General features: G+C 43.6%; 2 protein-coding genes across 6 annotated transcripts in view; one reads left to right on the forward strand and one right to left on the reverse strand.

The window, feature by feature from the left end:
* Nucleotides 1-13,036, forward strand: part of DZIP1 (DAZ interacting zinc finger protein 1) — a 42,383-nt gene extending 29,347 nt beyond the window's left edge. The window contains exons 12-19 of one of the 4 annotated variants that reach the window (XM_037528791.2): nucleotides 860-919; nucleotides 4,940-5,082; nucleotides 6,449-6,611; nucleotides 6,876-7,044; nucleotides 7,700-7,753; nucleotides 9,394-9,587; nucleotides 11,043-11,173; nucleotides 12,537-13,036. In XM_037528791.2, coding sequence (XP_037384688.1) covers nucleotides 860-919; nucleotides 4,940-5,082; nucleotides 6,449-6,611; nucleotides 6,876-7,044; nucleotides 7,700-7,753; nucleotides 9,394-9,587; nucleotides 11,043-11,173; nucleotides 12,537-12,725 — 1,103 coding nt within the window. In that variant the 3' untranslated portion in view covers nucleotides 12,726-13,036. Of the gene's footprint in view, nucleotides 1-859; nucleotides 920-4,939; nucleotides 5,083-6,448; nucleotides 6,612-6,875; nucleotides 7,045-7,699; nucleotides 7,754-9,393; nucleotides 9,588-9,849; nucleotides 9,993-11,042; nucleotides 11,174-12,536 lie in introns of those variants that run through there. The other 3 variants (XM_037528789.2, XM_037528788.2, XM_037528790.2) reach the window with 3 other exon arrangements.
* A 1,568-nt stretch (nucleotides 13,037-14,604) lies between these two features.
* The window catches only part of CLDN10 (claudin 10), a 92,850-nt gene continuing 83,768 nt past the window's right edge, over nucleotides 14,605-23,686 (reverse strand). For both annotated transcript variants that reach the window (XM_037528794.2, XM_037528795.2), the window contains exons 4-5: nucleotides 15,549-15,656; nucleotides 14,605-14,925 (exon numbers count right to left, since the gene is read on the reverse strand). In XM_037528794.2, the coding sequence (XP_037384691.1) occupies nucleotides 14,805-14,925; nucleotides 15,549-15,656 (229 nt within the window). In that variant the 3' untranslated portion in view covers nucleotides 14,605-14,804. The remainder of the gene's footprint in view (nucleotides 14,926-15,548; nucleotides 15,657-23,686) is intronic.

A 23,686-nucleotide genomic window follows, 5' to 3' on the forward strand; every position in this document is an offset into this window, starting at 1 on the left:
CATTATTACCCTCAACTGCCACCATTCTGGTGTCCAGCGGTAGGAGGGAGCAGCCTCTGGCAGGTGCAGGTGGAATGCTCTCAGGGGAGGCATCCTGAGTCCATCTCTGTGCTGACCCGAGGAGGGAAGCTGTCACTTCCTCAGCCAGGCTTGCTGCTTGCATTTCATTCTGCGCCTAATGCCTGAGGGCTGACCAGGGGCCCATACCTCCCTCCTCCTAGAGGAAACTTCTCTCAGTTGATAGGATGGGGATTGGCTTTGTCCTGGCTGTCCGTTGGGTTTCCTTGGGGATGCACAGTGACTTCTCCCTGGGAGTCACCCAGAACCCACATCTCCCCCTCCAGTCCTGGGGAAACCCTTCTTTACCTGTCATCGCTCAACCTTGCCCTCACCCAGGAGTAGGACCAGGTCTTGCAATGCAGCTTGGGGACCCAGTGGGAATTTTGAATGTTTTTATCTTGAGGAATGACAATATTTTCAGTTGTTTGATCACTGCATGATCAAAATATTTTATAAGGAAAGTATTTTTCGGGATAAGGAAGATCTTTTACAGTTGTGTCATTGTGCCTTCAAAGAATCAATGAGGCAGTAGGTGGAAGAATGAGAAATATTCATTTAATTATTTAAGATTTTAATTTTCTGAGCATGGAGTTAATGGAAAATATATAGGAAGAGAAGAAACCATGAAAAAGAGACTGGCTTTCACTGCTAGCCTCGATATTTTTTCCCCCAGTAAATTCTTTCTATTGTTGGCATGATTAAAATACTGTGGAATTATCTTTCAGAATTGCTTGAAAGAAAACTGATGTTACTTTGCTGTTGTCCTATTTGTACTATTCTTATTTTTCCTCATTAATAGAACAGGCATTCTCATCGCACATACTGGAACCAATAGAAGAACTTTCAGAGGAAGAAAAAGGTAACAAAGGGCTTGATCCAGGTTTATCCTGGCAAGGATCTTATTTAGATGTGAAAATCCAAGACTTGAAAATTTGATCAAGTGGTTTATACTGTGCTGTGTCAAAATCAGGGCAGCTAGTTTGCTTTGGATTATCTGATGATACAAAAATATTCAGATCACAGTAGTTTTTTCTCTTGCCCCAATCTGTGAAATGAATGGTTCATGTACCTGCTTCGCACATTATTTTTAATAGCAAGAAAAACATAATTTCTAAGCTCCGAGTGTGGTTTATGTGTCAAGTAATATCTTTTTGGAATATGGACGCTGTTACTGGTAACAATGAACATTATTTCTGCTTTCGCATTTTATTTGGCAGTTCTAAAATTATTTTCTATCAGTTTTTGATGTCTGTGAATTTTGGTTAATTACAAAGAGTCTTCAAATGCTCGCCTTGTAGATCAGTTATATTTGAATCAATTTAGCACTTTTCTCCTTAATGTAATGATGCTTAATTACAGATCACGTTCTTTTTAGGAAGTAACAAATTGTTAATATTTGTATGGGCTCTGATTTTGTCAGTTTTTGGTAGGAAGAGAAATAAAATTATTTACCTCAATGTGTAAATATTTGTTACAACTCGTGTGGTCTCTGGACTTTCTCCAGTTTTCACGAACTGTTTACAAGGCTACACTGGAGCTCTTCTGCAACATGACATGATGCATCTGTTCATTTCACTTGCCAGTGACGCACTCTGTATATCAAACAAGTGTCACTTACTGATGTCGTGAACACAGAGTTCCTTATTCTCTGAATAATCTATGAAATGTGTCCAGGGGCTCATAAAAAGGCCCCACAATTTTGAAACTACAGCCCCAGGAAGGAGAATTCACATTCAGAAAACAAGTCAGATTCCAAGAGGAATTTTCCCCTGTGCAAGTGAATTTTTGCAAGGGTTTTGCAAAAATACCATGTCCCTCATCAAGAAGTTACTTCACACACGAGTGTTTCTGCAACCTTCCATTTTGGCAGTTGCTAGAGATACCGATCTTGTGGTTCTATGAGGATTAGAACGTGAGGGCCAGGAGGGATCTTTGAGGTCACTTTATTATTAGACACTCGAGTTGAATTGAAAGGGGGATTAGGAGCTCATGGGCCAGCAAGTTGAATTAATTCAAAACTGAAACTGCCATTTACGTTTTCTCCTTTCTGTAGCTTAATGCAAAAAAACAAAGTGATGTAGGAAGACCAGCTGGTCAAGAGCTAGCTAGGTGATCTCTGAGGAAGTCTCTTTACCTCTCTGGCTTTTGTATCCTCTTCTGAAAAATGAGGCAGTGGATTACTAGATAAAGTCCCTCCCAACTCAGAATTTCTGATATGGGGAGCTGTGGTTTGTTTTGTTTTTATGCAGCTAGCTGTGCACTACAGTTTTTTATATGTCTGATGTAACTGACCACACGTGTGGGCCATTGTGCATGCATTAAGATTTTAAGGAGAGGAAATGTTGCTCTCTAGAAAGTTCTGTCTTGTTGATCTCAGTGAGTAATACCTGCTTTAACTAAAATCTTCCACTGTGCTTGGCTTTCAAGGGGTTGATTCCACCCTTACATAAAAACTTTTTTTTTCCTGTCCACTCGGGATTTTTCCTTTCACGTCCATTAGCTAATCCCAGCTTGTATGAGTCCTTCCTCGGAAGGGAACCCACGGGTTTTCTAATCATTCATAGAGCAGTCCAAAGCAAGCGCCAACATGTAAAGTGAATTAAGGACAGAGGGAAAAGTTTATTTTTATTTATTTTATTTTATCTCCATTTTATTTTATTTTATTTTATTGGGGTAACATTAGTTTAGAACATTGTTAGAGGATAGAATCTCCCCTTTCAGGTGTTATCAAACCACCTGTAATCCTCCACCCTCATCCATTGTGCTCCCTCCCCACCCCTTCTGGTAGTTTTAGTTCTATAGGCAGATTTCTATACAGAAGGGACACCATCCCGCAGAGCAGAAGTTCAATGAGTGGTCATTTGGGGAATTCGGTCATCACAATGAACTTGTCATGAGGGTTGAGGGTGACCTAGACCAATCAACCAATGAATTCGTCAACTTAACCGTTCGTCTAAGCAAACCATGGCCAAGCCTTTCTCCCATCGCTGTGCCCCTGCATGTGGCCCCTCTTCCCCAGAGCAGACAGGGCGGGAAGCCTCTCTGAGGCTGTGTTTCTGCGCAGCTCCTGTCCATCCTAGTCCTGCCCCTGGTTCCCTTTGCATTGTTGCATTGTTTCCCTTTGCAAAGTGTGGCAGTGGCCGTGCCATGCCTCCCAGGCTCTGTCTCAGCGCCTCCTGGTAGTTGTAACCCCAGATAGTTGCAGTCTTGACCAGCGAGCAGCCAAACCCCAGGACACAGCCATGACTGCAGCCTGGCCCTCTAGATTTTGAGGGATCACCAGCTCCTAGGACAGAAGTGCTTATTTCTGTATGTTTATGTGGTTTAAGAATACTGGAAAACAGGCCTCCTTGGTGGTACAAAGTGTTAAGATGCAGCACTATGAAGCCATCTGCAGCCTCTACATTACCAGTTCGATCCCCAGCCAGGGAGTTACCCACATGATGCAGCAGACCTCTCCTGTCTCACCCACTGCTCCCTGCAGCAGTGTATTTCAGTCCATCTGCCTGTTCTGTTCCCCACTCTGTCTCTGGTGAATCCTCTCACACACACCCCTGCACCTCTGGCCTGTACCATAATTCTTTTATGCATAAATAAATAAATCTTTAAAAAATATATTGGAAAACATGAGTGGGAAAACAGCAGCAGGAATATTGAGGAAATAAATTTTAAGACACATTGATTTTTAACCCTGTATAATCATGAAAATTCCTGGTTTTGACTCCGCCAGCTGCAGTAGCAGAGTATAGACCAGCATCTCCACGCAGTCTCCCTTGTTCCTATTAAATGTGCCATAGTAATTTGACTGATTCTGCTTCCAGCAAAACTGTTTATTCATAATCAGAAATACTCTTGACTGCTGGACTAGAACTCTGGCTTAGGAACCGTTTCAAATCATTTTCTTCAAAATCTACAAATCCATGTGCTATGGTTCCTAAAAATCCCTTCTACTGAGATGGAGGAGACCATGGAATAATGGACTATATGGGGACCCCCAGTACCCCCAGACCAAAGCGCCGACATTTATGCCACCCTTTTTGGTGAACACCCCTGTTCCAAGAATAGACTCTAAAATAATTGTTCCGTTGCTGCCTGTCTCCTGGGGCTGGCTCTGCATCCGCTCAGGCTGAGCTGCAAGCGTTGGTCTCTCATCAAACCCCAGATTCCTTTGACATAGAAGTCAGTTCTTCAGAGGTCAGGCAATCGCTCTCCCTCTCCATGTTCTCTGGAAAAACAAAAAAACAAAAAACATTTTTAGTAGGGAGTAAGAGAGGAGGATTAGGGAAGGAACAGTTAGGAGAATCTGACCAATTTTTTTTTCATTATTTTAAATGATGGGTTGTTTTAAACAAAGTATACTTCCCCTGAGACTTTAGTCCATTTCTTTTTCATTTCAGTGAATATTTCGAGAGGAATGTTAGTTTTCACTTTTGAAACTTTATATGAACTTCTGCAAAATGTGTTGCTTAATAACAACTCAAGAAAAAAACGGGCTTTTTCTTCATAAAATGATTTTGAATTTAGGAGAAATGGATTCTTCAGGGAATAGTAAAATAATTTAATAGTAAAATAATTCTTCAGGGAATAGTAAAATAATTTGGGAATAAAATAATAAACCTCTAAATAAGTTTTTTTCACTGCCCTTCTTTAGACATGTTCGTTTCTTGCATTATTTAGCTATAACTTGATTAAGTGATCGGAAAGAGTCTGAAGTTTTTAAGGTTATGATACTTAAGTATTTTATATTGTGCTGAATGGCTGAAATGTCCCAAAATTCAAAGACATTACAAATCTTTCCTTGCCGTTCAGAGTTGTGTTTTGCCATTTTCTGTATTTGTTTCACACTTTGTTAATGTACTTTTTAAAAACCTTATTTCAGGAAGAGAAAATGAACAGAAATTAAATAACAACAAGGTACATTTAAGAAAAACCTTGAAGAATAACCCCACCCTCACGAAGGAAATCAAAGCTGTCTTGGAGCAAAGTTTGGTGGAGAAACTGGAAACCTTGGGGATTAATGCAGTAAGTGCATTCATTTTTGAAATACTTGCTCGTTTTGTTTTCTAAGTAAGGAAGGATCAGAGCAAAGAAGGTAACCTGTCAGTCCTATCCACATTCGCAGCCTGGAGACTGAGGTGACATGATTTCTGAAGCATGAGCTAGCATTACTCTGTGCCTGGCACCTTTCTAAGACAGGTGCAAATATGAGCTCACTTAAACAAAGAAACAACTCTGTGAGGCAAGTGACAGCACTAACTCCATTTTGGAGAGGTTGCATAACATGCTTCAGGTGACATGGCTGGAAAAGAAGGAGCCAGGGTTTCCATCCAGGTATTTATGGTGCTGCTTACTTCCAATACTTAACCTCACATCACGGCCGCTTACAAAATCAGCCTGTATGTAATACCTGCTAAATGAATGACTGAATGGGTTGTTTTTCTTGTTGTTGCCAGATTGATAATTCTTTTACATCTTGTTGTTTATGCTCACTGCTCTTTACATATTTTATCAACATACATAAAATACATCAATCTTAACTGAACAACTTGAATTTATATACCTGTACGTATATGTGTGTCTGCATATCCCTGCGTGCATGTATGGGTGTGTATGCAAAGCCGATGTGTACATGCATGTGCACAGGTGCATGCATCTACAATGAGTATAAACAGGTGCACAGATGTGTGTTTTTACTGTGTACATAGTTCTGTGTTTACACGCATGTGCCTATGTGTACATTGCGTGGGGGATATGTTTGTGCCCCTATACATATATATATGTTTTTATACATATACAAATGTGCATATACACATGTGCCTACATTTGTGTGTATTCAAATTATCTGTATGTACAAATATATATACAGATTTGTACATACACGTGTGTATGATCTGTAACCATCACCCAGTTCAAGAGATTGATCATTTCCAATAGCCTCAAAGACTCTTTTGCCTTTCTTTAATCAATATTAGCTCTTGTCTACTTGTTTGACTCATTCTTGTCTACTTGTTTGCCCATTCTTCAGGGCACAGCCCAGCTTTCCCCTGAGGCTTCTCACACCACAGGGGCCTCCTGTGGCTTCCCTCCCTCGCGGACTCATTCAGTCTGTATCACACACCTTGCCTTTCTGTTTTATCAGTCCTGGTTTATTGTCTTCTGTGCCATGGGTGCTACACTCATATCTTGCCAACCTGTCATGTTTTATCATACACGTGTCTTCCATGCCCACCTAAACTGTGAGATCCTTTGGGGGCCAAGCCTGTGTGTTACATGTTGAGGTATCACCTGCTGCTCTAAGGACAAAACGTTGGCCCAATTAATGTTCATGTCCATGAAATGAGAAAAACATCCCAGGATAGTTGATTGACAGAGCGTTTTATTCCTGCAGGATGTACGTGGTATTCCAAGCGAATACTTGAATAAAGTATTAAGGTCCGTGGAAATCGCAAGACATGAGAGAGAAAAACAAATACCTAACATTCAGCAGATTCGAAAGTCTCTTGAACATCAGGTCAGCTCTCAGATCGAGGAGAGAATATTACTGTCTTCAGGTAAGCCTATCACCAGCTGCCATTTCATTTCTGCAGAGGGAGTGAAATTGGACAATGTCTTCATAATCTTCAAAGGCTCATAAACCTTGAGACTTAATTGACAACTCTATGACTATTTGAACCATTATATATTGGGTCTTATATTTTGTTTTTAAATTTTAAAAAAAACCAAACTTGTAGCCTGGATTCTAGACCCCAGGGATGGGCTTGTTTGTTTCAGTGCCAGCATAAACAGTATCGTGTTCTGCTTTTCCATGTGATCAGAAAGGACACTGGGTTATATGAATGATACCACCATTCCAGAGAAGCTCAGTCTTTCTCAAGTGGAGAGCCTTTCTACTGGAGAACTACCCAAGGGGACACAACTTCCTCCCAAAAGCAGACAACTGGTTAGACAAAAACCCGTTTTCACAGATAAGACATCCGTTCCAGTGTGAGTATTTTTTAAACCCTAAAGTTTTTTTACTAATGTCTTTCATAGCTTGGGCTGCCATAAAAAATGTAGGTAGATGCATTAAATAACCTACATTTATTTTCTCACACTTCTGGAGGCTGGAATGCTGAGATCAGGAAGTGGAGCCTTTGGAAGGTGATGAAGGTGGGGCCCCCAAGAAGGGATTAGGGTCCTTATAAGCAAAGAGAGGCCAGCATCTGTCCCCCAACCCCCACCCATCTCTCTCTCTCTCTCTCTCTCTCTCTCTCTCTCTCTCTCTCTCTCCTTCTCTCTCCCCCACCCCTCCTCACCCCCCACCCTGCCATGGAAGGGCAAAGTGAGTGAGAAGGTGGACCATCTACAAGCCCAGGAAGACAACCTCACTAAAACCTGACCTTGCTCTACCTCCAGACACTGTCAAATTGGGGCTTAGGGCTTTAATGTATAAATTTCAGGGGGGCACAAACCCAGGACGTTTGACTCAACAGAAATTACCCTTGAAATTCCTACCCATCTTATCATCACTGGTAGACTTGCTGCTACTTCCCTTCCTTGATATATATTAAAAACAAAATCACCAATTCCCTAGAAATCTTTGCTAAATTCAATTATGCCACTTAGAAGTATTTCTCACTCTCTCTTTTTTTTTCTTTAGAATTAAGAAAAATATCGTAGAAGATCATTTTCCCAGAAAGTCTTCATCCATTACGTGAGTACTTGTCAGGGGGAGGGGGTGTTGTGGGTGTGTATAATATGAAAAATTCTTTTCACTGAACATCCCTCTTATTTTAGGATGCTCATTGTGGTTAACTGAAGCCACAATTATTAAGTGATTCAATTAATCTGTGATTCCTTTGTGACAAATGTTTGTTTCTTTACTGGATATTCCGTAAGTCAATCACACTTATCACAGTATGGCTCCCATTAAGAAGTGGCACTACACCTGACTTGTTTCAATAATCCCACCCACTCCCTCCACTCAGTGTCCCATAGTCCGGTAATTTTCAACAAACATGATAAATGACTGATGTTGAGTTTTAATGACTGGATCCACAGCAGTGCAGTCAGATATCATTTTAGTGTTCATGCTCCCTGTGGAAGTTGTTAATGACCCTAGACCTTATTCTCTTTGGCGCTCTGAGACTGCCACGAATCCCAGTTCAGTCACTCACTCACTATGCCACTGAGATTCTGTTAGTTTTCGTATCTATTATGGATAGTTCTACAAATTAAATGAGGGCATCTGAAAAGGGTAAGACTCAGTGTTGGGCACTTGTGGGTAGTCAATAAATTGTAGGTATATTGTTATCAATTATGATAACATTAGTTTTATTAAAATTTAAATTCATCATTGTTGCTTTATACTCAAGATTGATGCCATAAATATAAATAGCACTTCACTGAGGTCCTGTGCATGTAGAGACAATATAAATTAGATATAGTAGACATAGTATACATGTAAATATGATAGAGACAAATTAAATAATGACTAACCCTCTAAAAGCACTCTTCATATCCACAATCTCATGGGAAGAGGTTTATTACATGGGACAGAGTGTAACTAAACTTTGTCTAGAATTTAGGTGCTCAGTGAATAGTTTTAAAATAAATGAACAGGCCTCCCTGGTGGCGCAGGCGGTTGAGCTCAGCGCTGTGAAGCTGTCCGCAGCCTCTGCAGCGCCAGTTGGAGCCGGGCCACTCAGGGAGCTACCCACATAGCACAGCAGACCTCTCCTGTTTCACCCGCTGCTCGCCTCAGCAGTGTATTTCAGTCAGCCTGCCTGTTCTGCTCCCTACTCTGTCTCTGGTGGATCCTCCCATCCCCCGCATCTCTGGCCTGTACCCCAGCTCTTGTATGCATAAATAAATGAATAAATCAATCTTTAAAAATAAATAAATGAACACTCTTCTCAAACTTCTAGTTCACTTTTTAAATGGGATGATCCTGTGCTAATACAAACAAGGTAGTGTGTTTAAAAACACTGTAAGGGGCAGTGAAAAGTTAAGGCACTGTTTTAAAAGATGGAAGCATTTTTTTGCAGAAATCTTTTTACTTCCTACATTGAGAAATAGTTTCCTTAGCTGAATAAAGCCAGGACTACTAAGGATATTACAAGTTTGGGTTTAGAGGAGACACATGGAAACTTTGGTCCATTTTGATAGTCATGCCGCAAAACGGGCCGGTTTCTGTTGGGCCTTGTTCGCAGTCCTGGGCCTCGCCGCCATCTTGTTCTGTGATCACGTGGGTGTTTTAGGGCATTTCCTGAGGACGTTTTCTCCTCCTTACCCCAAACGTTTGGACTGAAACTGAGGAAATCAACGCCCCCTCTTTGGGTTTGTTTTGTTTAGGACCCCTCCCTTTAGCTCAGAAGATGAGGCGGAGGAAGACGACTTTATCCAGGCCTTCACGTCCCCGGACTTACTTCCTGTTCGGACGGCTAAAGGCACCAAGAGTAGCTTTGCAAGGAACTCTGTCAAAAGTGACACCGACTGGACTGAGGGAAGCGAAATGGAGGACTCCGATATTTCCCCCAAGCCCACAGGTGAGTTTTATCATGGAAAATTCTTTGGGGAATTCTGTCTGGGGCGGTTCACAGGATGGGGGCTGGGGAAGCAGTAAGAGCCGGGGTGTGAACGGGCTGGAAGAAAGGGCGGGACCCCTGGAAAAGTTACCTCGGTGGGGGAAAGGAGACCAGGCCTAGCATTCCCTAGGGTTCACAGGGGAGGAAGGCGTTAGGGAAGCCTGGGTGTATTCCTTTCCTGGGGCTGCTGTAACAAAGCACCTAACAGTAGACATTGTCACAGGGGCGGCTGGAAGTTCAGTATCGAGAGTGATGAGATTGGTTCTTCCTGGGGCGTTCAACCCCTCCATAGGTTGGTGTCTCCCCACAACTTCCCTCTGCACCCACCTGTGTCCAGATCTCCCTTTTTGATATAGACACTGGTCATAGACCATTAGGGTTCACCCTAATGCCCTCACCTGGACTTGGGGTACTTCTTTTTTTTTAAAGATTTATTTATTTATATATACAAGAGCAGGGGTACCAGGCCAGAGATGTGGGGGGTGAGAGGCATCACCAGAGACAGACTGAGGAACAGAACAGGCAGATGGACAAAAGTACACTGCTGAGGGGAGCAGCGGGCAGGGCTCGGGGTACTTCTAAAGGAACATAAGGTTCAGGTCTGCAAATGCTGTAATTTGCTGAAGACTAGTGGGGCAGAAAGTCCATTTTTCCAAAAAGAAATTCTGTTCAATGCAAATTTTAACATGTATTTTAAATATAGTAGATGTAATTGATTTATTGCATATGATTTTTATTCCATGTATATATTATATTGCTCCATAATTATGTTAAATACAACAATTCATTTAAAAGTATTAGTATTCTTTCTGAAAATACCCATTTGAATATTCCATTCATGCAAGTTACCTTGCCAAATTAAAAGTTTCTGACCATGTCGGTGAATGCAACCATTTTTCTCTGATTTTAAATGAAAATCTTTTTTAAAAAAAGATTTATTTATTCATACAAGCAATATGTACAGTCAGAAGCGCGGGAGGGTGAGAGAATTCACCAGAGCGGGCAGCAGAACAGGCAGACTGACGAAATACACTGCTGAGGGGAGCAGTGGGCGGCAGGAGAGGTCTGCACGACATGTGGGACCCTCGCTTCGGCAGCCAGGGATTGAACTGGTGCTGCAGAGGCTGTGAGCAGCCTTGGAACCCAGCGCTCAACCACTGCACCACTGGGGAGGCCCTTAAATGAAAATCTTAATGCATCATTTTTTGGATCATGATTTTTTAAAAAGCAATTCTGCGTGTTTACTAAAACTTTATTTTAGCCACCCAAATATATCAGTTGGCTTTATTTTAATGATACATAATTAGTTACTAAGCCTGGACTTTTTCCAAGCCGCTCATCAGGTTACTCTAGAACTGAAGATAGGTACAGTTTTTAAAAATAACTTCACCTGACTCCCTTCTATTGGTCATACAGGAACCTCCATTAAAACACTTACTGAAAAAGTTGAAAAGACGGTTTCAAATCACAGAAATGGGAATAAACCAATTGGTGGGATTAATGTTGCTGAGATGTTCATCAGAAAAGAACTACAAGAAGAACTCAAGGTGAAATTGCTTTTTCTTGCTAAACATACACAGAGAAGTATATTCCTGTTTTAATGAATATGCTTTAATAATCATATTTTTTGCATTGAAATAGAAAATAAAATGATCTTGTATAGCGGAGATTGACATGTTACCTTGTCTCCAGTATTGCACGTCTTCCCATTCCACAGAGAATCAAAGTTTTAGAATAGCTGCTGTTAACCCATCATATGATTATCAAACTTTAGAGGCTTTTCAGAAGTTCTGCCCCTATTATTTGATGTCTGCAGATTTTAAATGGTTTGTATACAGCAGCTTGTGATGGGTTAGAATGTCAGGCCTCCAGCTCCCAGCCCCAGGACTGGGGAGTAAAGTAGGGACTTTGCAGGGGTGACCCCTACATGGGAGTCGGAGTGGATAGAGAAATGCTTCAGGGAGACACGTGAACTGAGCCAGGAGCAGAGCCGGGCTCCTGTCTGACAGGAGGACACCCTGACACGTCCCAAGTGGTTTCTAGCATGTTTGTGTGGCTGGAGGTATCCCCTAGTATTTGTGGGTACCACTCACTCATCTGAACAACTACAGTTTCTAATTTTTCACTTAAATTCTTCTGTTCATCTATGGAACCTGGAACATTTTATCTAACTTGTGTTAGTGTCATTTGTCATGTAAGCCAACATTGTGCCTTCCTTATTACTATGCTGCTTCCCCTGGGGACTGTTCCTCAGGGCCCCCAGGTGGACTCTCCACTGGTTAAATGTCAGCATCACACAGAGGTGAAACGCCTCAGGCTGGCTCCTTCTGGGATAGCACCTGAACTTGTCTTCTAGAACATAGTGTTTCTGGAATTTTCTAAATTCATGATCGCTAGACAAAGCAAACATGCATTTGCATGGCGAGAAACAAATAGGGGACCCCTTCCACTTTCAAGACAGATCTCCAAATTCAGTCATTTCATTGCCCTCCAAATTAACCAGATGGCGGGGGTCCCCTGAGCTTCCCAGCTGCTTATCCTTCAGTCTCAGCAGCTCTGTCCTGCTCACAAAAGGATCGAGGGGCTCCGTGGTTTTTTTTTTTTTTAAGATTTATTTATTTATGCATATAAGAGCTGGGGTGCAGGCCAGAGATGCGGAGGGCGAGAGGTTTCACCAGAGACATAGCGGGAACAGAACAGGCAGATTGACCGAAGTACACTGCTGAGGGGAGCAGCGGGCGAGATAGGAGAGGTCTGCCGCGCCATGTGGTAGCCAGGGGCTGGGGATCGAACTTGTGCTGCAGAGGCTGCGGTTTGCTTCATAGTGCGGTGCTTAACCCCTTGTGCCACCAGGGAGGCCTCCCGTGTTTCTTTAGGAAACATTAATTACGTCCCGTGAATTTCTTTCAGTGCACAGATGTGGATGACGCCGATTGGGACATATCATCCTTGGAGGAAGAACCATCTTTGGGGAAAAAAACTGGAAAAGAGCAGAAGGAACCTCCACCCATGAAGAAGGAACCACATTCTACTCAAGTGCCAAGTGCCTGGGCTGCAGCTAATCCTAAAGGGCTAAAGGGAGAAGGTTCGATGTTTTAGCCTCTGGCAGAAGTTCCCTTGTCCAGTTCTTTGTGTTTCATCTTTATAAATATCTAACTAGTCTTTGTGCTTATCTAATGAAGCTCTGCTCATATAGCAACAAAGTACGTAATGCTTTGTGTTGTTTCATCAGGCCTGAATGTGTACGACTTCCTGATTTGTATATATTTACTAACCCTTTTTATTTCAACTTTAGATCTAACCTTTAGTCTTTATGTTTTTAAAATATTATTTTTGAAAATGCCCATATATTCTCTTCATGCAGGTACCCCATAGAAATTAAAATTTCTGATCATATACCTGTATGCGACCTTTCTTCTGGCAGTCTCCCTGTAGTGATCTGCTTCCACGTCCAATTCTTTCTTTTCTTCCAAAGAGAAAGATCCTGTACCCAGTGGGATGAATGACAAGTGAAGCCGTGCGTGGACGCTGATCCTGTCCACTTGCTCTAGAGTCAGGAAAAGTCCAGTCCGTGCTCACTGGCTACATTTAATTTTTTTAATTAGAAAAATGTAGTTAATATTTTTTTTTATATCCCAGTAATTCTTACACATGGTGAAAGTCAAGAGTACAGCAGGGTCCCCCAGGCCTGGTCTCCCCACCTGCACTGCCCCTCATGACTTCTGGGCTAGTGCCCATGAGGACATCCCCAGGTTTCTGCATGGTGAGCTTACGCCCCCATTCCTAGACTCATCATCTTTAGAGCTTAAGATAGATGAGGATCAGGCTTATTTTCCCTTCTCACGCCTCCCGTTTCAGTAATTTTGAACCCGTTTGTCATTTTTAATTAATAATCCATCCACCTCTGCGCATGCTCTTTCCACTGGGCTGCCTCTGCCCTTACTGTCCCTTTTCTGTCACCTGCGTGTGAGCTGTGCCTCTCCTTGCACATCATCAGATGGTGGCGTTTCCCCTGCTCGGCAGCCGGCATTATCTGTGCCACATCTAAAGACATCCCAATAGATGAAAACCCCAAAGATGGTGTGTTCATCACAGTGACTATAAGTGCACAGGGCAGAAGGGAACCCCGGGGGGTATCCTTTCTCTTCTCCCCATGCCACCCCTCCATGACCCTCAAAAAGACATTTCTAGAGTCAAAGTCCAGTGGAATGCTTAGCACAAAGCCATTTCAGTGGCTCAAGGCACTTCTGAAGCAGCTTCATATTTAAACTCAACGACCCTGGAAAAGCTATTTTTAACATTTAATCTCTAGTTGGCACCTTCATTTTATTCTCCTTTCCTGACCACGGGTAAACTGACGGGCATGCTGTCAAAAAGCTGACTCTAGGAACAAAACTGTGTCTTTGTTCAGCAATTACTGGAGCAACTTACAGATCTTGGAAGACAGCAGGTCTCTCCATTATCCAGTTAGTGCCACACACAGGACTGAGAGGCGCCCGGAACTCCGGCGGCTGGTGGCTGGGGCGGGGGGTACCACGCAGGCGCCAGGACTGTCGGCCCCGCAGTCAGCAATGACTTGTGTCCCTTAGCTCAGCTCTGCTGATGCTCTGCACTGGAATCCACTTTCTGTATATGAGAAGCCTAAACAGTTATTTAAGGCAGACATGCAGGCAGACATTCCACGGCCTCTCAAGCACCCCCGTAAAGTCAGAGGCAGGAATAAGAAATTCGCACCCATGCAGCCAGTGACATCGCCATTCAACCCAACCATCACGTGCAGGGTGACCTGACTGCTCCCACACTGTGGACAAGACTCCCCTCCTTATACACCTTCTGTTTAATACGGGAGGAAGAAGGAGAAAAGAAACAAGGAACAGGGACAAAGACCTCCACATCTGAATGGCATTAGAATATTTCTCAAACCCTTGGTGCTTAAAGACTTTCCATGTCCTAAGCAGCCATAAAACATATACAGGTTCTGTAAATAATGTTTATTTTTTTTTATAGAAAGCCACAACAGAAAATGATTAGTAACTCTGTCAAGAACATTTACATCCACACAATCAACCAATTCTCCAAATTCATATTTTTAAAAATAGTTTCGAGTGTTAATTATCGGAGGGACCCCTGGGATCATTTTGTGAACAGTTCACTTTTACAACAAACTCAAGACAGCTTTCAGACGTAAGCATTTTTATCAAACTGTTTCGAAGGGTTTGTGGGTTTAAAATCTCCTCCGCCGTGATACTTTGTCCTAGAAGACATGACAGACGTGGCCCCGTTGTAAGAGTAGCCCATCCTGAAAGACAAAACATAGTCTGGTACATTTCATCCTCGCCCCACAGGGCAAACACAAAGGAAGGACACTCTCCTGCCCGTGTCTGTCCATAGCTAAGCTGAAGTCTTCTGCTGGTAACTCTTAACTTAGCTTTCTCCCCCCCTCTCGCCCACAGAAATATTTCAATGTTATTTCTGAATGTTTGCTGTGGCAAAGAGAATCTGTGCAGAAGAAACCTATGGCCTGTCCATTTGCTCAGTTACTCTCCTTCAAAACGGTTTTTTAAAAGATCTTCTGGGAACCTAGGCCACAGCGGGTGACCCAGCAATTTCTGCACGTGTGAAAATCAGGAGGAGGCCAAGATGAAGATTGCGCCCGCACCCTTAGACTCATATCTCTACCGACAGGAGTAGCTTATGAATGTAAGAAGTGTGAGCTCCAGTTTCTAAAAAACTACAATGATACTGCTGTCTTTACTATAGTTTTACTATATTTAATAATGTTATAGTTCCTATATGTTCCTACCCTTGTGGTCTTTGGAAGTTTCTTAGAATCATAGGAACTATCTAGAATTTGTCCCACTTAGAATAATTCAGAGCAATATTGTACTTTTTAACAGGTCATTTTCATCTATTTTTCCATACCTGGGTGTTTTGTTGTTGTCAGATATTGAAAAGCAAAATATGACACCACCAATTATGCAGAGTGAGGCTCCTGCCCAGCCAATGAATAGAGCGGCTCCTAATTCGTACCTGTGAGAGAGTATCACTGAGGGTTATGTATGGCTTCCTTTCTTCAGGAGTAAACAGTACTTAACACAACTAGCCAGCATTAGCTAACTGCTCCTTATAATTTTTGGCTTTTGGAGCCTGCACAAGAGATAATAATACCTTGCATCTGTATAAACTCTCCTCCAGTGTCTTCCTAGCCATCACTTGATGCTGTGTCCCCAGCATCCCAAGAGAGGAGACGAAGTGGTCCCTCCAGGTCCCTCCAGGCCTTCTGGCTCAGCCAGCACCTGCCTCCTGGGCTCCCCTGAACCTCACAAAGCTTCCCAGCCACTTGGACTGTGGGGCAGGGTAAACTGTAAGCAGACACTGGTGAGAAAAGAAGTGGCCCTTGCTCCCCATTTCTAGCTCAATTTGGTAAATGTGTATGAAGCACCTGCTGTGTGCAGAGCATGGCACAAGGTGCTGCCAGGAAGCAGAATATGCCACCTCTGAACACACCGCTTTGGCCAGAGGCTTACTTTGAGCTGAAGGTAACTGAGAACCCTTCCCCACCTGCCTACAAGCAGCACATCAGTTTAATGCCTCCTGCCTTCCCATCTTTACCACGGACAAATTAATCAGCAGGGGCCACAGAAGACCCTCATCAGCCCAGAGATGACACTCCAAGTCCTTGCGTGTCTCTCCTCTACCAGCGGGTGGTTCTCCTGTTGAGCTGCCTAGGAGTTATGTGCTCACCATCCCTGGGGCTGCTCATTGCTGGTGCTCCCATGTCCATGTGCCACACAGATCGTCGTGTTTCCTTCGTTTATCTGCCTTTTTTCAGTCTAATTTGCGGGGCCCTGCTCAGAGAATCTAAAAATCATTGGTTTTCTTCCTCTACGGTGCCCATAAAAGCTCAGCAGTTGGCACAGCATCAGATCTTATCCAAGTCTCGTGGGCTGTGAATAAGGAACAACTCTGATGTAGCAGCAGGCTGCTCCCCCAGCACGTCCAAGGTGGCTGGCCCAGCACTATGCTGACAATGGGAGCAGATGCCCTGCCCTGGAGGCAGGGGGTGCGTGAAGGCACGCATGCTGCTGCTGAGTGCAGGAAGTCCTTGCCAGTGGAGAGATGGAGGAAGCAGTCCTGGGAGGAGCATCCACCCAGGGAAACAGGAATGCGGAAAAAAAAAAGGCCAAGATCCCAGGGACCGAGTGTGTTCCCTATTTGTTTAGTCTCTTCCTGAAAAAGTTCTTTTTTTTAATTTTTTTAAAAATATTTTTTATTTATACAAGAACCAGGTTACAGGCCAGAGGCGCAGGAGGGTGAGAGGATTCACCAGAGACAGAGCAGGGAACAGAACAGGCAGATGACTGACATACACTGCTGAAGGGAGCAGAGGGGAGACAGGAGAGGTCTGCTGCGCCATGTGGGAATCTCCTTGGCCAGCCAGGAATCGAACCAGCACTGCAGAGGCTGCGTACAGCTTCACAGCGCTGCGCTCAACCCACTGTGCCACTGGGGAGGCCCAAAAGTTCTTTTTTAAAATAAAGAGTGATTCTCAAACTTTTCTGACTCCATCAGAACGCAAATATAAAAAGACACTGTTCCCTTGCCAAGGGTGCATTTTGGTAGGAGGAGGATCTGTTTTGATCATGCAGAATCCAAAGAGGAGCTGAGAAAGGAGCGAAGTGAGTGTGGGAAGGGGAAAGACGGGGTCAAGTTCTCCTCCTCTGCTGATCAAGTACAGGGCCAGGTTTAGGTACCCAGGCCACAAAGGGCTGTGACAGCAGCTGGCCTGAGCTGCCTGGGCCTCATCCCGCTCCATATGCCTGTCACCCTGTCTGACTTCCTTCCCGGGCAGGGCAGGGCAGGGCAGGGCAGAGCAGGCTTTGTGGTCTGGCTGGAGCAGCGCCAGTTCCACTGTGTTACATAAAAGATACCCTCCTTAAGCATCACGTTGGACACCTGAAATAGAGGTCCCGGTTTTACAAGCTCAGTCCTGCCATCATGATGTCGGAACAAGATCACACACATAAGGCAAGCAGAGGGCCTGCTGAGTTGGGGGCACACACCATTTGGAACATCTTGAAAACATTGGGGGTCCTGTATGTACCATGGGGATCAGGCTCCTTCACCCGTTGTCGTGCTTCCACTGCAAAGACAACTGAAGGAACACACACACCCCGAGTGTCTACCAGGGGCGTGTGATGTTACAATTTCATGGAACTTCCTATTGTTCTCTGCTTTTTCTCCCTGAAGTTTAGGCTGTGTGCTCTCCTGAAACACCGTAGTGGTGTTCGCAATGTAAATACCCTCCATGCTCCCAAGCAACAGTCTGAGATTTCTCTTCTGTAGCTTTACTAAAATAGCCAGGTACCATAGTCGATTAAAAATAGTCTGTAATTACTAACAGTGGCCAGTGGGGGGTGATGGTGGCAGAAATCGTGAGCCATAGTGAGGCACTAGTCATTTCAAGGAACACGCAGATGTGTCTACAGTCTCTTTACAAATCAGGATAAGCCCCCCAGGCAGGTCAAATGTCAGAAATTGTGTCTTTAAATTCATGTAAGCCAAAAATTTTTTTTATTTCACTTAGGTCATCTTGAAACCTTCTGTAGGGATTTAAGAAGTAGGAGTTTGGCTTGTATTATAACTGGTTCACTTCTTCCCTTTTTTTTTTTTAATACATTTGATTTTCTTTAAATCACTAACTACAGACTCTAGTCCAAGGAAAACATCACCCCCTTTTTAATTCCTTGTGAATCCTGTCTGTCTGAGACCAACATTTAATAACTAAGTAACAGTTTAGAATTGAAGTCTTAAGAGGCTACAGGAATAAACCAGTAACTAAATCTTTCAGGTGTGAGGGCTGGTGTGACTTGGCTCTTTCTCTTGCAGAGATATTTTCTTCGTTCTGTTGAAAGACTTAGTGACTTGAATTCCCACCTGCCATGTGGGCCTGAGCTGGCAAAAACTGACTGGTGTTACCGAAAGCTCAGGAAAGGGCACAACAGAATATTTACTTATATTTGTTCTGGAGCACACACCTCCTGTGACACCCATCGGAAACGTCGTCTCTGCCTGGAAGGAAGTCTGTCTTCATTTCTGGTAACGTTAAAAAGCTGACTTCAGTGTCTCAAGAGCTTGTCCACATCTCAGGTGATCTTTTGCAGGCCTTTTCCATAACAATGGCCTCCTGTCCTTGCTCCTGCCTTCCCACACTGAGCCTGGCCTCTTGAATTGAACTGTGCTGTCTTAATTGCCAAAGTTTCTTCACAATTCCTGAAGGTTATAAATCTGCTTAGCTCCAGACAGACCTGAGATCGCGAGGTTGAGGACAGAAGTTCATTTTATAGATCAGAAATATTGTTTTTGGAGTATCTCTGAGATGTTCTGCTCGGTTGGAAGGACTAATCAAAAGCTACCTGGATGACTTTAGTTCATTTATGTAATTGAGTGTGAATTTAGGGAACAAGTAACAGGGGAAAATGAAATTAAAACAGAACAATCACCTAAACAATCCCAAAAGAACTATAAAGATCTGTGAACGGTGATATATAACCCCTATTTAAATGAGGTGGGAGGCCAGAAAGAGGGTGTCCAGGCATGTGTACATCAGCAGACTAGAGACCCAACATGTCTGACTTGTCCCTCGTGGAGGGGGGTGATGCTGTCTCCCCTGCCAGGGGAGCAGAGAAAGGGGTCTCCCGGGGTCATAGAGAGGGATGGCTTCGGGAAGTACTTGACTCCTACAACATAGTGTTTCTGGAATTTTCTAAATTCATGATTGCTAGACAAAGCAAACATACATTTCCAGGACAAGAAACAAACAAACAAACAAACAAAAATAGGTGACCCCTTCTACTTTTAACACAGATCTCCAAATCTAGTCATCTCATTGCCCTCCAGAATTTTCCTATGAACACACTTTCCAGTCTTCCCCCTTGTCTGCTGTTTGTTTCTGAATAAACCCATTTTGTCATGGGAATAACTAATGACTTTTATTTGAGGTCACTGTATTTCAGGTGTGAAAATATACTCTGAACTCTGAAATTATTCCTATCCACCTGGTGGTGCCTGGGGCTCTTGCTCACGTGACTTATTTCATATGGAAAGAGCCAGAACTAGAACTAATTCTGATGAGTTACTTCCACTCCTACCTCAGCCCTGTAGCCTTCACAGTAATCCCAAGGGAATGGTTTGAGGAGCACCTCTTATTTTCACCTCCCATTATTGTATCCTCATACCCTGATTTAATAGCCCACGGAGAGCAAGGGCAGCCCACCTTGGCCTCCAGCACAGAGTACATGCCAGGCACTGAATCATGTGTTTCATGTTGGATGAGGGAGACACAGCGCTGTTCTCACGGACTTCAGAGTTGAGTGAGGACAGTCAGGCAGTAAGCAAATAACCATAGTGTGATGAAAGTTAACAGAATTAGAACAGCATGTTTCTGCAAAGTAAGCATCACCTGATCACCTAAATCCACATAGATATGGTTCAAGTAAATGTCCACGATAACAGCTACAATCACCGTCAGCTCAGTGTTTTGTGTGCATGCTGGTTTTTCCCCCTCGGTAAGCATATTCAACCCACATTATCCCCATTTTATAAATGAAGAAACGGAAGCCCTGTAAGATTAAATTGCTAGTCCCTTATCTCAGTAAATAAATAGTAGAACCAGGTTTTAAAACCCGTAACTGTGATTCCACATCCTGAGCTCTTAACCATCACTCCTTCCTTGTATGTGCACTGGAAGCCAGAGTTGACTTCTGTAAAGCAGCATCATCAATGCAATGTCTTTTCAGTTGTCATTTCAGAATGATGGGAGTTTTCTCTCTCCCGGTTCACTGTGTTCTCAGTGGTTCAAGCGCTGGGAGGGTATGGAATGTTTTCTGAAATCCCTCAGGCTGTCTTCTCACCCAGCACAACGAGAGGTGAGTGTAGTAATTAAAATCAGGGCATGTTGGACTTGAAAAAAAGAAAATGCAGCTCCTCCAAACACAAAACAAAAACTGTTCCACAAATGAAGAAAACCTCATCCAATGAAGATTCGCAGAGAAGAGAAGGGACTTGCTGTAGGTCCCAGAGCTAGGAGCCACGTCTTCTGACACCCCAGGAGGGTGTGAAATGGGGGTCCTACTCGTTTTACTCCAGAGTGGTTGCAGCCAAAATAGAAAATTCCAGTGACTTTAAAACAACTAAATATGTTTTTTAAAAGTCTCAAATTTAGAAAGTATCTCCCTGCATTATCAAGGTTAAGGTTAGCATTTCAAAACTGAGTTTCTCTGGCATGGCATTCTCTCACAGATCACATCTAACACAAACTTTCCTCACCTCCTAAGCTTATGTCCTCAAGCTCTACACAACTGCGTGGGTAGATTTTATACGACACAGGTATTACATACAGGCATTACCCACACACACTCACACAATTCCCCCCAGAGACTCACATCTTTTGGGGGATCCCAGTTTTAGAAACAGACTGTGCCCACTGAACGTATATGTCCCAGTCTGGTCTCCCTTGTGCAATTCATGAGCTGATAGTCCTCTCACCCTGCCTGGCAGATGCCACAAGAGTGCCACACTTGCAGAATAACGGCAGGTGCATCCCTCATGGTGGCTAAAGTAGAATGGGATGATTTAAATAGCAAGTGTCTGTTGTTCTGTGGACTCTGCACAGAGAATCTCAAATTTAGGAAATCCAAAATAAAGGCACTTTTTTTAGATGCCAATTCTATATTGCTTTTCAGTGTCCAGTTTGCAACAGACATGCATTCAACAGACAAGTCCCTGGGTGTAGTGATTATCAGTAGAGTAGTTTGAAATTCTAGAAATCATATATATTAGTAACAAGCAACACCTACTGTGGTGGATGCTTTCTATATATATGTTCTTTTCTTTAATCCTCTTGACAGTCAGAATATCCAGGTGAGGCAGCTGCATCTTCCCTAAGATCACAGGGGCTGCAGCCAAGATCTGAGCAGAGGTCTAGCTCTAAGCCCTACCTCTTAACCTCTCTGCCCTCTTCCTTCTACAACTGTGTATGTCAAGTGCTTGGGGAATGTCTTCACAGGAGCGCTGATTCTGACCAATAATTCATGGATATTTGAGACCACCCACAGCTAACAATGTAATATCAGTCAGAATAAGTATAATTTCATTTATTTATTTATTTATTTATTTTGTATTTCCTGCGCCCACAACCCTGGCATGCAGGAGGCACTCCAGAAATGTTTACTGAATATTCTTAAATTAATAGAAGGAAGTATGTTTATGAATTCTTATAATAAAATGCTCTGAGTGGTCATGTCTTACAAAATCCCCACGATGCTGTCTATTAGGAAGCCATCGCTTCAGCATAGATTGTTAGGATCTCTGTGTTCTGAGTCCTGTTCGCCTTCTAACTTGCTGTATGAATTAGAGCAAGTCAGTTCCCATAGAGAAGAATAAGTATAATTTTAAAAGGAACATCTCGTGTCCCCCAAATTACATAGTTGCAAAACAAATCTTAAGCAATATGGATCTTCTTCATCTATGTGGATAACTGGGGGTTTACTGAGCCTTGATCTCTAGTGAGAAATGAGGTGCTGAGTCATACTCCAGGCAGGAACAACAACGTGTTCACATGCGAACTGAAGTCCAAATGAACTGACACCACAGAGGCAAAATCCCTAAAACACTGACCTGAGACACCGGAGGACGTGGCCAGCCCTGCTGAGAACAGGCGCAGATTCTGTCCTCGGCGAGGGGGGCACACGTCTGTTTACGTTGCAGGGAGAATGTTCAGAAGGATTTGTAGCAAAAAAGCCTGGGATAATTAAAAGTGTACCCTACCATTTGTTCAGCATCCCCAACAGCTTATCTGAAAACATCTGCAAATGTCTCCCCAGCTGCTGGGGAAGATGTGTGTGGGGCAGGTTCTCATGAGAAGGGTCTCAAGAATACCCACCCCGTGGCAGTCTCACACTGCTGCTAGTCAATAACAGGGCTGTGGCCACAGAGGGCAAAGTGATCAGACATCAAGAGAAGAAACTGCAAACTGATTTCTTTTCAAGTTTCATGCTGGCAAACCTGCCTTCCATGCGAGAGCCACGCATCTCACAATTATCCCTCTTAGCATGTCGACATTTCGTTGTGTGTTTCTACACTAGCCTCAATGTGCTACATAGGCGGCCATCTGGTTTCTGCTTAAGAATCAGAACCCTTAAAAAAATAATACTTAGCGTTTACGAAGTACTTGCTACATGCCAGGCACGGTTTCTAAGCAGCTGAAGTGTACTCTCTCTGTAAGTGCTATCTCAGCACAACCTCACGGTCCAGATCACAGATGAGGAACATGGTGCACAGAGAAGTGAAGTAATGCCTTCCAGGTTACACAAGTGCTAGTGGCGGAGCTGGGTTGACTCCCAGGCAGTCTGGATCTAGGGGCCTCGCTCTTAAAGAAGAGATGCATGCCCAGGCCTCCTTTGCCTTTTACCAAAATCTTTTTGGTTCCTTTTACCAAAGCTCCACAAGCAAGCTCAGTCTCTCCAGTAGAGGAGAGATGCAGACAGACAGGCAGACAGACATCACCACTGACTGACCATGCTTGCAACGTCTTGGACATTGCCTGACAGCATGGACAAGCTACCAGCGACCCCCAAATCAGCAAGATGTGGTCTCAGCTTTGAGATGGCCATGGTCTGGTTCGGGAGATGCTGACCGCCCAGCAGGCTCATCATAGGAACACAAGGTGCAGGAGGAGCACGGGGCACCTCCTCCAGAATGTAAGTCCTCCAGGATAAGCAGGGGTTAGCCGGGTGGTGCAATAGAGGAGTAGGGTGAAGCTGAGTCACATGGCAAACCAGCAGGAACCATCACTTCATGTGCTGGTCAGTGAAAACAAACATGGCCGCTGAACATGGTGTCCAGGGAGATTGTTAAGTCCCGTTAGCATAACATCATCAGAGCAACTCTGGGGATTTGAGGTGGCCCAAGCTACCTCTGAACAAAGTGAAGAATGCCTTCTTCACGTGTAATGGTTGATTTCTGTTTTGTTCTTAATAGTTGGCACCTCCACAGAATCC

This window comes from Talpa occidentalis, unplaced genomic scaffold (genome assembly GCF_014898055.3).
Source record: "Talpa occidentalis isolate TD23 unplaced genomic scaffold, MPIMG_talOcc4v2.1 talOcc4.5, whole genome shotgun sequence".
Classification (NCBI taxonomy): Eukaryota; Metazoa; Chordata; class Mammalia; order Eulipotyphla; family Talpidae; genus Talpa; species Talpa occidentalis.